This window comes from Elephas maximus, chromosome 19 (assembly GCF_024166365.1).
Source record: "Elephas maximus indicus isolate mEleMax1 chromosome 19, mEleMax1 primary haplotype, whole genome shotgun sequence".
Taxonomy (NCBI): Eukaryota; Metazoa; Chordata; class Mammalia; order Proboscidea; family Elephantidae; genus Elephas; species Elephas maximus.
This window is the reverse complement of record NC_064837.1, coordinates 56,376,361-56,389,908: the sequence shown is the minus strand read 5'-3', so window position 1 is coordinate 56,389,908 and position 13,548 is coordinate 56,376,361. Positions and strand designations below refer to the sequence as shown.

Genomic DNA, 13,548 nt, shown 5'->3' with positions numbered 1-13,548 from the left:
AATAATAAATGTTGGAGAGGCTGTGGAGAGATTGGAACACTTCTACACTGCTGGTGGGAATGTAAGATGGTACAACCACTTTGGAAATTGATTTGGCGCTTCCTTAAAAAAAGCTAGAAATAGAACTACCATAAAAAAAAAAAAAAAACCAAACCCACTGCCATTGAGTCGATTCCGACTCATAGTGACCCTATAGGACAGAGTAGAACTGCCCCACAGAGTTTCCAGGGAGTGCCTGGCAGATTCGAACTGCCAGTCTCTTGGGTAGCAGCCGTAGCACTTAACCACTATGCCACCAGGGTTTCCAGAACTACCGTATGATCCAGCAATCCCACTCCTCAGAATATATCCTAGAGAAATAAGAGCCTTTACACAAACAGATATATGAACATCTATGTTTATTGCAGCACTGTTTACAATAGCAAAAAGATGGAAGCAACCAAGGTGCCCATCAACGGATGAATGGTTAAATAAATTCTGGTATATTCACACAATGGAATACTACGCATCGATAAAGAACAGTGATGAATCTGTGAAACATTTCATAGCATGGAGGAACCTGGAAGGCATTATGCTGAGTGAAATTAGTCAGTTGTAAAAGGACAAATATTGTATAAGACCACTATTATAAGAACTTGAGAAGTAGTTTAAACTGAGAAGAAAACATTCTTTTGTGGTTACAAGCGGGGCAGGGACAGAGGGTGAGAGAGGGGTATTCACTAATTAGATAGTAGATGAGAATTACTTTAGGTGAAGGGAAAGACAACACACAATACAGGGGAGGTCAGCACAACTGGACTAAAACAAAAGCAAAGAAGTTTCCTGAATAACCTGAACGCTTCCAAGGCGAGTGTAGCAGGGGTAGGGGTTTGGGGACCGTGGTTTCAGGGGACATCTAAGTCAGTTGGCATAGTAAAATCTATTAAGAAAATATTCTGCGTCCCACTTTGAAGAGTGGCATCTGGGGTCTTAAGTGCTAGCAAGCAGCCAACTAAGATGCATCAATTGTTCTCAACCCACCTGGATCAAAGGAGAATGAAGAGCACCAAGGACACAAGGTAATTACGAGCCCAGGAGACAGAAAGGGCCACATGAACCAGAGACTACATCATCCTGAGACCAGAAGAACTAGATGGTGCCCAGCTGCAACTGATGACTGCCCTGACAGGGAACACAATTCAGAGAACCCCTGAGGGAGCAGTAGAGCAGTGGGATGCAGACCCCAAATTCTCATAAAAAGACCAGACTTAATGGTCTGACTGAGACTAGGAGGACCCTGGTGGTCATGGCCCCCAGACCTTCTGTTGGCCCAGGACAGTAACTATTCCCAAAGCCAACTCTTCAGACATGGATTGGACTGGACAGTGGATTGGAGAGGGATGCTGGTGAGGAGTGAGCTTCTTGGATCAAGTGGACCCTTGAGACTACGTTGGCATGCCCTGGCTTGAGGGGAGATGAGAGGGGAGAGGGGGTTAGAAGCTGACAAAATGGACATGAAAAGAGAGTGGAGGGAGAGAGTGGGCTGTCTCATTAGGGGGAGAGTAATTGGGAGTATGTAGCAAGGTGTATTTAAGTTTTTGTGTGAGAAACTGACTTGATTTGTAAACTTTCACTTAAAGCACAATAAAAATTATTTTAAAAAATTGGCAAAAAAAAAATATTGCCAAGATGTTGTTTTTCTAGACATGAAGTGTTTTGAATAATGCTTTCATCATATAACAACACCCATTGTTCAATTGTACATGAAGCAGCTAGTGCAGCTCTCTGCATTCAGTTTGCCCTCTGTTCTCAGAAGGTCTCAAAGACGCTAAAACCTGTTGCTATGATTCCTGAAAATGTATTTCTTTTAACCAGTCCTGCTTTCCTTGATACTAGCAGTCATTTTCATTAGTGACTTCCTAATGGATTGATAGGTGTAACAGGCCTCACTAACAGGGGCTTGCCTAGTTCTAGAAGGACCCTGCTGCCTTGACAGTAGATGGACCTCTCTCCTGGGAACACTTCTGCTGATGAGCCCAGGGTTCATGAGATTATTGTTGGCAAAGAGGTGGCAAAGGAGTTGGTGTAGGGTACATTTCTTGAGAAAGCTTTATCTCGATTCCCCCCTCTTCTGATCTTGTGGTTGGCTGTGGGTTTACTTTCAGTAGTAAAACGCAAGAGCCTTGATTGCTTTCTAAAGGTCAGACCTGTCACCAAACCTCTCCATTTGCTTGAGTTGCGATTGGTTTCACATTTCTCAGCGAATAATTTGGTAGCTCTGGCAAATGCACCGAGTTCCTTCAGCTTGTAGCCTTATGTCTTCAAGAAAGACATCTTCCTAAGAAGAAATGTCCCTCTCAGCTAGACACCAGGGCTGTCTTGCTCATAGCTATGTTTGCATTGTCTCCAGGGTCTGGCACACACTAAATGTATGTTGAATGAATGAAAAACCAGTATGGACAGGACTCTAGAACCAAAGCTGTCCCCACAACCAATGCGTTGAGCGATCCCACGTTCTGCTGCTAGGCCCAGCTACCTTTGTGGTTTTGAGTCCTGTCTTTGCTCTCTTAAAGGTTCTTCATGGCTCTCACTAATGGCTGATTTGTTCAGCTTCTCATTTACAAATACAAGGGGACGACACCTACTGCTTTAGCTGACACTTGTGAAGTCGCCTTTAAGTGGTCCACAGTATCATTTGGCTTTTCAACTGGTCTCAGGCCTAGAGTACACTCCCAAATGTGAGTCAGTGCTGGAGGAAGCAGATAAAATGTGCAGTCTGACTTGAAAATACTCTGAAGAATTATCATCATTACCTTCCTGTACTCAGTCAAGTAAATTAATCCCCCAGATGACTGAGTGCACTTGAAATGGTTTGCACATTGGCAGATGATTTGCAACCACGGGGTGGAGTCCTGCTTGCCCAGGCACCAAATATATCCTGCACCCTTCCCTTGGACTTAAGTTGCTGTCTTTCTATTCAGTTCCGTTCCAAACTTGGGGCAGGTTAAGCATCAGTGTACAATGCTATTTATATGAGTTTGTCACGAAAGAGGGATTTTTTTGAATTAAATGTCAATAACCCAGCTCCTTCTTAAGTCTTTTTATCTGCTTTTTTCATTCCCACACCCTGGCATAATGACACAGGTATTGCGTAAACAAGGCACCTCAGAGGGCTGCTTATAAAAACCCAGGCAAAAAGATAAATATGTGATGATGCACTGATATCCTGAAATATGAGCTGCAGGTTTGTCTTTTCTTCGTGGGGTCGGATATTGGTTTTCGTGGTTTATTGACCTGGCAGGGAGAGATCTGACGAAATATTGAAGAACTTTACACCTATTTTTTACCTCCTATCTACTTGGAAAATTGTGCATTCTGAATCACAAAGCCAAGAAGACAGGGGCTTAGACAGTCAGGCACTTGCCCTGGGCAAAATCCAAATCAGATCCAACCCTCAGAGGTAAAAATACACACTTTCTTCCCAAAGGAAAAAGGAATTGGAATTGGTCTTGCTTAAGAGTCACTCTCAGGCAGAACCCCAGGCTGAGGAGCAACTGGAGGGGGTAGGTCATGAAATGTGACAGTCATGTTCAGAAAGGCTCCTTTTTACATGTTCTCATTGACACGGTGTTATGGTTGGAGTGATTAGAATGCACTGGTATCCAGTTAATCGCTCTTCTCCTTCTGTCAAAGTCTCTGTGACGTCAGAGTCAGCACCATGTTGCTTAGGAGCATCAGCAACACGAATGCCCCAGAACGCTAATATCAAAGGCATGTGAGTTTAGGGCTCAGCGAGCTGGGCAACACCCCTAGCATGGCTGAAATCAGGACATCTCATGCCAAGCATTGCTCTGAGGGAAGTCATGTTATATTTCTCACATCCACTGGGCTCAACACTTTCAAATAAGCTTCCAAACCAAAATCCATCAATTATAAAGGTCACTCTCTGTCTTTTAGTTAGCCAGTGCTGCTGTACCAAAGCAAAACAAGAAATACCTCAAAGTGGGTAGCTTTAAAGAACAGGAACTTACTGTCTTACAGTTTTGGAGGCCAGAAGTCCAAATCAGGCTTACGGCCATGTCGATTCTTTCTGTGGGCCTCTCTCCTAGTTTCTGGTGACTATCAGCAATCCTTGACATTTCCTTGCTGTTTGTAGATGTATCCTTCACGTGACAGCTCCCTCCCCCTATGTTGTTTGTATCTCAGTGTGTTTTGTGCTTTTTCTAAGACACCATTTAGAAGTAATTAGGTTTAGGACCCACTGTCATTATGGTATGACCTCATTAACATAATAAAAGAACGTCTCATTTCCAAACAGGGTCATATTTATGGGTACAGGAGTTAGGACTTCAACACATATTTTGAGGAGACACAATTCAATCCATAACAGGGAGGTAAATCACCCTCATTGAAAAATGACATACTCCAGGCTTTTCATAAGACCTTTGGGAAGTGTTTGATCTGACTACCAGCTAATGAGTTTTTACAGAGGGAAAAGATAGTCTTGGACAGGTGGTCAAGTGTTCCTCAGTTTTCGCATTATACAGGTGTAAAGCAGGTGCCTGAGTCTCTTAGACCCTGTAGAACTGTCGGATAACAGAAATGAATAAAGCAGAATCAAGTTCCTGTCAGGCATGTTGCCAAACAGAAGGCATAATAGCTTCAGCTGTTTATATACAGGTTTATAATTCACAAAGCGTTTTAATTTGTAAGCTTTTTTTTTTTTTCTCACTCAATTCTCACCACGTCCCGTGAGGTATTTTATTAGCCCCATTTTAATGTTAAAGAAACTGTGGCTCAGATTAAGTAAATTGTCTAAGGTTACAAAGCTAATAAGAGGCAAAATCAGGGCTTCAGTTCCAACTTTCCATTTTTAAAACCTCAGTGCTTCCCATGACAGCATGCTGTGAGCAATTATCACCTCTCTCGGTGCCCTGGTAATAGTCTGTCCAGTACCTTGGAGAAGGGAAGGTTTCTCCAAACGCGTTGTTAATTACTAGTGCTCCATCTTGCTAGTTTAGAAACCTGTGGAAACCCTTGGCTTGGCTCTAATGCTTGGCCATCCAGCCTCCAAAGTCTTTATAAGTTGCGGCTTAGTGGCCCAACTCTGAATCCCTGCTGGTCTAGACTAGAGTCTAGACCAACAATATCCAATAGAAATATAATGGGAGGCGCAAATGCAAGCCACATACGTAATTTTAAATTTTCTAGTAGCCACATTAAAAAAAGTGAAAAGAGACAGGTGATATGAATTCTAAAAATATATTTTAGTTATCTCAGCATATCCAATATACTATCACTTCAATATGTAATCAATATAAAAAAGGATTAATGAGCTATTTTACCTTTTTTTTTTTTTTTGGTACCAAGTCTTCAAAATCCAGTGTGCATGTTACACTCACAGCAATCCCAATTCAGATGCTAAATTTTCACTGGAGGTATTTGCCCTGTATTTGGATTTCCTAAAATTTAAAGTTGAAAACGTAGATTCACATATGCAAGGTATTTCGAACACAAAAGTTTTTCAGTCACTGAATCAAGTGTCAATTTTAAAATTTAAATGAATTAAAATCAGAGAAAATGTAAAATTCAGTTCATCCATCGCACCGGCCACATTTGAAATGCCCACTAGCTGCATAATGGCTAGTGGCTGCTGTGCTGAGCAGCACTGATCTAGGTGGATGGCTAAGGCCGACTCAGGCTGGACTGGGAACCAGTGGACAAAACAGGTCTGCAAACTTTTCCTGGAAAGGGTCAAAACCAAACAAACCAAACCCACTGCCGTTGAGTCGATTCCGACTCATAGCGACCCTATAGGACAGAGTAGAACTGCCCCGTAGAGTTTCCAAGGAGCGCCTGGTAGATTTGAACTGCCAACCTCTTGGTTAGCAGCCGTAGCACTTAACCACTACACTGCCAGGGTTTCCTGAAGGGATCAGGTAGTAAATATTTTCACCTTTCTAGGACATCCGGTCTCTGCTGCAGCTATTCAGCTCTGCCATACTAACACAAAAGCAGCCATAGAAGAAATGAGCATGCCTGTGTTCTAATAAAACTTTATTTACAAAAACAGGCAGCCGGTCCACTGTGGTTTGCTGACCCTGGCCTAGAACGTTTGCCCTGGTATCTTACTGTGCTGTGGGGTCACAGAAAGCAGCCGGCTCTAGCTTTCTGAGATGAGGCTGTTAAAATCTAGACTCATTGTATCTCCTTCCCTGTGTGTAATTTCAATATGACACCACGTGACCAGGAGCTGGCAGTGACCTGAATCCCATAGGGTGTTCTATCCTTGCTGACACCCCTTTAGTATGCTGTTTGTGCATCGTGAGGTCTCACTGTGCTTTGAGGTTCATGCATTAAGAGTGGAGAGGACTGGAAAGAATTTCAACACAAGCTTAGTAGTTATATGAATAAGGTGGGACAATCTCAAGAATTCCAAATTATATCACCCTTGGTGGTTCCACTATCCACACAACCAGAGTGAGATGGGCAGGAATCACACACATCTCACAGATGGAAAAACACAACATTACATGTTAAGTTGAGGGGCAGGCATTTCTCTGTACTTATTAGGTTCTGTGGCAGTCATCCATTTTGAAAGCAGATATAAATTCTGATTCCAGATCTAAGGCCTTGAGGTCTCCACGCCATGCCATCAGGAAGTAACTCCATCTGGAGTGGATAATGTTTATTGCAAAGCAGTGGCTTCCACTTTTCACATCATGTTTGGAAACAGTATTGGGACAAATGGAGGAACAGAAATGGGAACAGGAGAGCAGGGCCCAGGGATTGATTGTAGGGAAGCTGATACTGCCTTGGTTCTTTAGGATGGGTGTATATGGGAGTCCAACCTTGCAGTGATCTCTGAAGCTCAGCAGTTGAGGGTGAGAGAGAGTGTGTGAGTGAAAATCAGTCATAGCTTGGAGTTTTGTTGAGCCTAAAACTTTGGGTCCAGTACTTCTTCAGGCAAGGATGGCGTTTCAGGTATTGTTGGCGCTCAGTTAGTAATTCCTTACTATGATCAGAAGTTTTGGCCTGGGGCCGCCTTGTTTTTAATCAAGGTTTGAAGTTGAACTGTATTAAGTAGCTTGGTGGCACACAGTCATGGAGTTTTGCAAAAGTACAAGCTGATGAAACCGCTAAGCTTCTCCCAAGTACATTATGCAACTGTGCCTGCCTTCAGATCCTGCAGCGCTCTGTGCGAGTGGGAACGATCTGGATCCCTGAGATGTTTCTGACTACGGAGATAATTATTCGGGGTAGTTGTTCTGGTGATAGCTCGCCCCCAGGCTCAGCCTGCAGCACAGAGCTGTCGCTAATCGTGATTGCCTGTAATGATGATTACCCAAACTCCGGAATTATAACAATAGATTTTACAAAGTTAGAGCATAATTGCTCCACCATGCCACATGGAAGCACAGTTGAAACAACTTTGATCTTTCAAATTAGATCAGACTTCTTTATTGGTCTTTTGAAATACCAAAGTTGAGAGGCAGCTGCTTTCTGACCCCCACCCCGCTTTTTTAAAAAAAATCATAATGAGGCCAAGATTTGTTAAAGCCACTCACCTGTTAAAGAAGGTGGGTGGAGTAGAAAGGTTACAGACCTGTGGCATGGGGAAGGTCTTTAACCTGAGACACAGATTCCTCAACTGTAAATACCTACCTGGCCAAATTGTTGTATTAGAAATGAATATAAAGCACCTAACTGGTGCTTGGAAACCCTGGTGGCATACTGGTTAAATGCTACAGCTGCTAACCAAAAGGTCAGCAGTTCGAATCCACCAGGTGCTCCTTGGAAACTCTATGGGGAAGTTCTACTCTGCTCTGTAGGGTCGCTATAAGTCAGAATTGACGGCAATGGGTTTTTTTTTATTGTTGTTTAACTGGTGCTTTGCACTAATAGGCAGTCAATAAATGGTTGTTGTTAACTGCTGTCTAGTTGGCCCCAACTCATGGTGACCCCATGCACAACAGAACAGAAATGCTGGTCTGTCTGGCACCAGCCTCATATCAGTTTCGAATCGGGCTCTTGTGATCCATAGGGTTTGCATTGGCTGATTTTCCGAAGCAGATCCCCAGGCCTTTCTTCCTAGTCTGTCTTAGTCTGGAAGCTCTGCTGAAAGCTGTTCTGCATCATAGCAACACACAAGCTTCCACTGAGTGAGGGGTGGTGGCTGCTCATGTGGCTATGCTCTACCATCATCATCATCATCATCATCATCATCATCATCATCATCATCATCATCAATTCTCAGGCTTTGAAAGCCCCAGAACCCTCTGAGTCTTAGGATTTTGCAGTCTTCATTTGACAAACAAGTTTGGTTGGAGATGGTGATCAGGAATGTGATATTTTCACTAACTTAAGAATGGAGCTTTGCAAGAAATTAGTATGAAAGAGGAAGAAGGAAACAGGCCTCCTAAAGAGTGAACCCTTAAGCTTGGCACCCCTGAGCTCTGAGCACGCTGCTGATGAAAGCCTTGGCCACCCTCTGCTCCAATGGCTCTCAGCATTTAGTGAGCATCTGAATGCGATTCCCAACCTCCTCTACCCAGAGTCTGAATGAGAACGGTCTGGAAGGGTCCCGGAGTCAGCATTATTAGAAGTATCTCTGCCGATTTTGAGACCGGTGGTCCAAGGACTATCCCCCCACTCTCCTCCCTACCAAGAGACTGCCTGATGCTTGTGGCTGGGCTCCATTTATGATTTAAAAACAAAAACAACCAAAACGGCGACAACAAAAAACCCTGCTTCTGGGTGGCCCAGCTCAGATGGCCACAACCAGCTCACAGGCCTGATTTTCTCTAGAGGGAAGGAAACGACAGCCCAGAGGAGCCCCCGTCCCTCCACCCCCAGCATTGTAGCCTACGTTCCTGCGTCCAGCCTTTAGGTCATCCAGGCTGACGCTATCGCAGTGAACTAATGCAGGCGTCTGCCTTTGCGTCACTCTGTCAGCAGGCCCGTGGAAGGATCAATGATGCTGAGAGGTACGGAGAGCGTCCTGCCTGCCGCGGTGAATCAGCTGCCCGCTCTCGGTGGCGCCCCTTCATCTCCACCCGTGGAAGCACTTGAGCTGCGCGGGTCCAGGGCCACATGGACGCCTGGCTAATGGCTTTTTCGTGTTGTGCAGCGTCCTTGATTCTGTATCTTTTTCATACGTCAGGAGACTAATAGTTCTCCAGTGTCAGACGTATCCCTTCTGCGAAACCCCTCACTTAAACCCCTCGACAGGATTCTCGTTTAGGGCTGTCTGTTTCTGAAGTGGAGTCCCTGGGTGGTCCACACGGTTATTAACAAGCGCAGCTGCTAACGGAAAAATTGGTGGTTTGAGTTCACCCAGAGGCACCATGGAAGAAAGGCCTGCCAGTGTACTTGGAAAAAAATCAGCCACTGAAAACCCTATGGAGCACAGTTCCACTGTGACACACGGGGTCACCATGAGTTGGAATCCACTCAACAGCTACTGGTTAACTAGTTTTGGAAGGAGCAAGTTAACATTTATTTTTTGAACACGGACCAAGTGCAGAGCAACTGCCAGGGAAATAAATCTCCCACTCTATGGGCAGCTGAGCGCTTTGTTACAGGCTCGCACACTTCTAAGGAGAAGGTGGAGTGTTGATTTCACAGGCATATCTCAAGTCTGTCAACTTTTTCTAACTGGTTTCCCCCCTTGAAAGAGCGTTAGTCTTTGTGTGCGGGAGTAAAAGCAATGTTGGACTAAGGGGAAGCCAGGTCAAGCTTCTGATCCTAAAATTGATTTAAAAAATCTATTTTATCTTTAATTTTCTTCTTTTCTCCTGCTGTTATCCTTAGAACTGCCCCCACACAAATGCATATGCCTAACCTACACTTGTGCAAGCATGCATGCAACACACACACACACACACACACTAAAAGCATTTTTAAAAGCTTTCTGGAGCAAGGTGGGGCATGGATAGGAAGCACAGCTGGTGGAGAAGCCCAACCATTGTCATGGTTACTGGGCACATGGTTACATGGTCCCTCCCACCAGCCAGACCAGAGCCTTTCAGATCCTCTTCACACTCCCCTCCCTGCACCTGCCTCAGAGTGAGAGAGGTACCTTTGGATGTGTGTGTGCCCAAGAGCCCAGCCCCAAGAGACCTGGCTGCCTCACAGCTTTGAAGCTGACCGCACTGTTGAGTTTTACATTTCACCTGCCCCCTATTTTAAAATATATTTTTTTCTCTTCTGCTGGCCTGCGCCCCTCTGGGAAGGACCCAGAGCCCTCATTAGCTTGCTGCAGACTCAGGCCCCCTGCCTCCCTCCCGGAGACCTTGACGATGACGACACTGAGGTGTCTGTGTTGCCTTACACGGAATCTGCTGGAAGGCCACAGCAGTCACATGGTTCTGCCTCCTGACTCCAAGCAGACTCATCCCTCATGTACAAGTATTTTACAGTCACTCTCTCCCTTCTTTCTCTCTCTCTTCTCCTCCTCCCTGTCAAATTAGTTCTGCCACTTTGGAAGTCCACTGGGGGAAGAAATGTCTGCTGGCCGCTGAGTTTTCGGAGAGGCAGGAAGGAGAGTGGAACAGCTGAAAAATGAAGGACAGAAAATATTCATACTCTGCACTGGGTTGTTTTTTTTCCTTATGCTGCTCAATGTTATCATTTTAGTATAAACACGAGCGGCTTCTGAGACCCCAAGGTAGAAGATTCCCAATGTTAGTGGAGTTGGAAAAAGGAGCTAAAGATACTGTAGATGATCCTTGGTGTGGATGAACCTTCTAGAATACACTTCACTTGGTTCCACTCAGGGTGGGGCCTGGAACTGGAGTTTTGAGAAGCTTCCGGGTGATTCTAATGTCCAGCCGTGTTTGAGAACTGCCCCTGTAGGGGCAGAGTTCTCCAGGAGAGTTGAAAACCTTGAGAGGGATGATGGAAGAGGCAGATGGCCTTTACCCTTCTTGGACCCAGCAGTGCCATTAATTAGGCAGAAAGAAGGGACAGAAAAAGCATGTCCTAACCTGCCTTTTTAGAAGCCCTGGTGGTGCAGTGGTTAAAGCACTTGGCTGCTAACCAAACCCACCAGTTGCTCCATAGAGATTTACAGCCTTGTAAACCCTATGGGGCATTTCTACTCTGTCCTGTAGCGTCCCTATGAGTGAGAATCCACTCAGTGGCAATGGGTTTGGTTTTGGTTAACCTGTCTTTTGCCAGGCAAAACAGAACTTTAGCTCCATGTAACCCAGTAGGGCCAGAATGGAAAGGGAGAATTTAGTGCTTCCCCCTCCCTTGCTACTACCTAAGGGTTTAGTCAGCAGCCAGACCTTAAAGACCTCCACCCCAGCGAGCGTTTCAAAAAAAAGTGATGAAAAATGTTCGTGGGAAGCACCATTTCTATATTCTGCTCACACTTTGTTCTCTTCCTTGCTCCCCAGGAAAAGTGAAAAGTGTTTGCTTTCTTTTCTCAGCAGGTGCTGATGTTATTAGCAGGGCTTTGAACTGGTTCATTTTGGTTCCACCCCCTGCTGAGAATTTAATTTCCACTCCAGATATACTGAAACAGAATCTACATTTTAACAAGATCCCCAGGTAATTCTCGTGTATACCTAAGAATTGCCTGGGGACCTTATTAAAATACAGATTCTGATTCAGTACCTCTGGGCTAGAAATTCAAATTCTCAGCAGGGGGTTGATCGAAAATGAGCCAGTTGGAAGCCCTGGTTATTAGTTTCTTGTTGCGGCGTGGTTGAAGGCCGGGTTATGGAAGGAAGGTGGTGGGGCTGACCTCTCTGTCTCTGTGTGTTCCGCAGTATAAAATCGGACAGCTGTACATGATCAGCAAGCACAGCCATGAACAGAGTGACCGAGGAGAAGGGGTGGAGGTTGTCCAGAATGAGCCCTTTGAGGACCCTCACCATGGCAATGGGCAGTTCACAGAGAAGCGGGTATATCTCAACAGGTAAGTCATGGCGGCCAGACCTTCAGCCTTGGGCCTTTCTCACCACCCAGATCCCCTCCTCGCTGACCCACAGGGTAAGGTAAGATTGACCTGGAGGCAGTGAGTGTCTGGGATAAAAAGGTGACTTGGAAAGCCATTGCATCCACCATCTATACCACCAACCTAGTTGCTTCCAAAAACAGAATCCCCTGCATTCTGCAAAATCACCCTCAACTGCATTTTCTTCGGAGGAGCTATTGCCTGACCTATCCCACCCCTTTGATGTTATGTCAAGATGAAATCTGATCAGAAGGATTAAACGGCATTGTTTCTCCCGTTGATTAGTGTCAGCAGTAGGAAAGAGATGGCTGTGCCTGTAACTTGTAGAGAAGCACTCAAGGTGGCAGTGTACAGTTGGGGTCATGACGTGGTAAGATTTCCACTTATAGCTAGATGACCACTCAGGACTCTTCATAGGGAATTGACAAAATGAACAGTCCCCTGTGACCAAAGTGATCTGTGTTGGCTAATGTGGCTTCAGTTTCTCAAGTGGCTCCATTTTTTCCAAGGTAGGGATTGTCATCTCCCCTTTTAAAAGGGTAAAGGACCTAGGGTCAAAAGCTACCATTTCTGTCTTGCAAAATAGATTCTTAAATCTCTTGCTATTTTCTTATCACTAATAACATAACTGAATAGTAGGGCTTGCCTGGCCTTCTCCCCACCTGTATCCCCCTCCAGCCCATTTTCTTCTGTTCAGTTATTTTCTGGGTCAAATATTTTTGCCCACATGGAAGAGGCCTCAAGGACAGTTGAAATCCTTGAGAGGGATGAAACAAGGGACAAGTGACATCTACTCCTTTTGTGTGGCCAAAAGAAGGGACCAAAATAACACACTCTAGCTTGCCTTTTAGAGCCCTTGTGGTGCAGTGGTTAAATGTTTGGCTACTAACCAAGAGGTCGGCAGTTCAAATCTACCAGCCGCTCCTTGGAAACCCTATGGGGAAGTTCTACTCTGTCCTATAGGGTCACTATAAGTTAGAGTCAAGTTGATGGCAATGAGTTTGGTTTTTTTTTTTTTAGTTAGCCTGCCTTTTGCCAAGCAAAACAGAACTGTAGCTTCATTTAACACAGTAAGACCAGAATTTTATATATACACATTGCTGTGAGCCGGAATCAGCTCAACGGCAACAGGTTTGTTTTTTTTATATAAATAAGAGAGTTGTTGTTGTTAGGAGCCATCAAGTCAATTTTTGACTCATAGCAACCTGGTATGACAGAGTAGAACTATCCCATAGAGTTTTCTAGGCTGTCATCTTTATGGGAGGAGATCGCCAGGTGTTTTTCCCATACAGCTACTGAGTGGGTTCAAACTGCCAATCTTTCAGTTAGCAGCCGAAACATATATATAAAACTTACCCTCCCCCCATCACCACCATTGTATGACCGGAACTTTTGCTATAAAGTCTTACATTGTATATATATACTTGTGTGTGTGTGTGCTTTAGGTGAAGCCACTTACATACTTTTAAGACCCCAAATGCTGCTCGCCAAAGTGGGATGCAGAACATTTTCTTAATAAACTTTGTTATGCCAGTTGACCTAGATGTCACCCAAAACCATGGTCGCCAGGCCCTAGCCCCAGCTACTCTGTCCCTCAAAGTGTT

At 44.7% G+C, this 13,548-nt stretch overlaps 1 protein-coding gene across 1 annotated transcript in view; it reads left to right on the top strand.

The window, feature by feature from the left end:
- The window catches only part of PITPNC1 (phosphatidylinositol transfer protein cytoplasmic 1), a 315,611-nt gene that overhangs the window by 150,440 nt on the left and 151,623 nt on the right, over window positions 1–13,548 (top strand). The window contains exon 2 of the mRNA XM_049861288.1: window positions 11,757–11,905. Within this exon, the coding sequence (XP_049717245.1) occupies window positions 11,757–11,905 (149 nt within the window). The remainder of the gene's footprint in view (window positions 1–11,756; window positions 11,906–13,548) is intronic.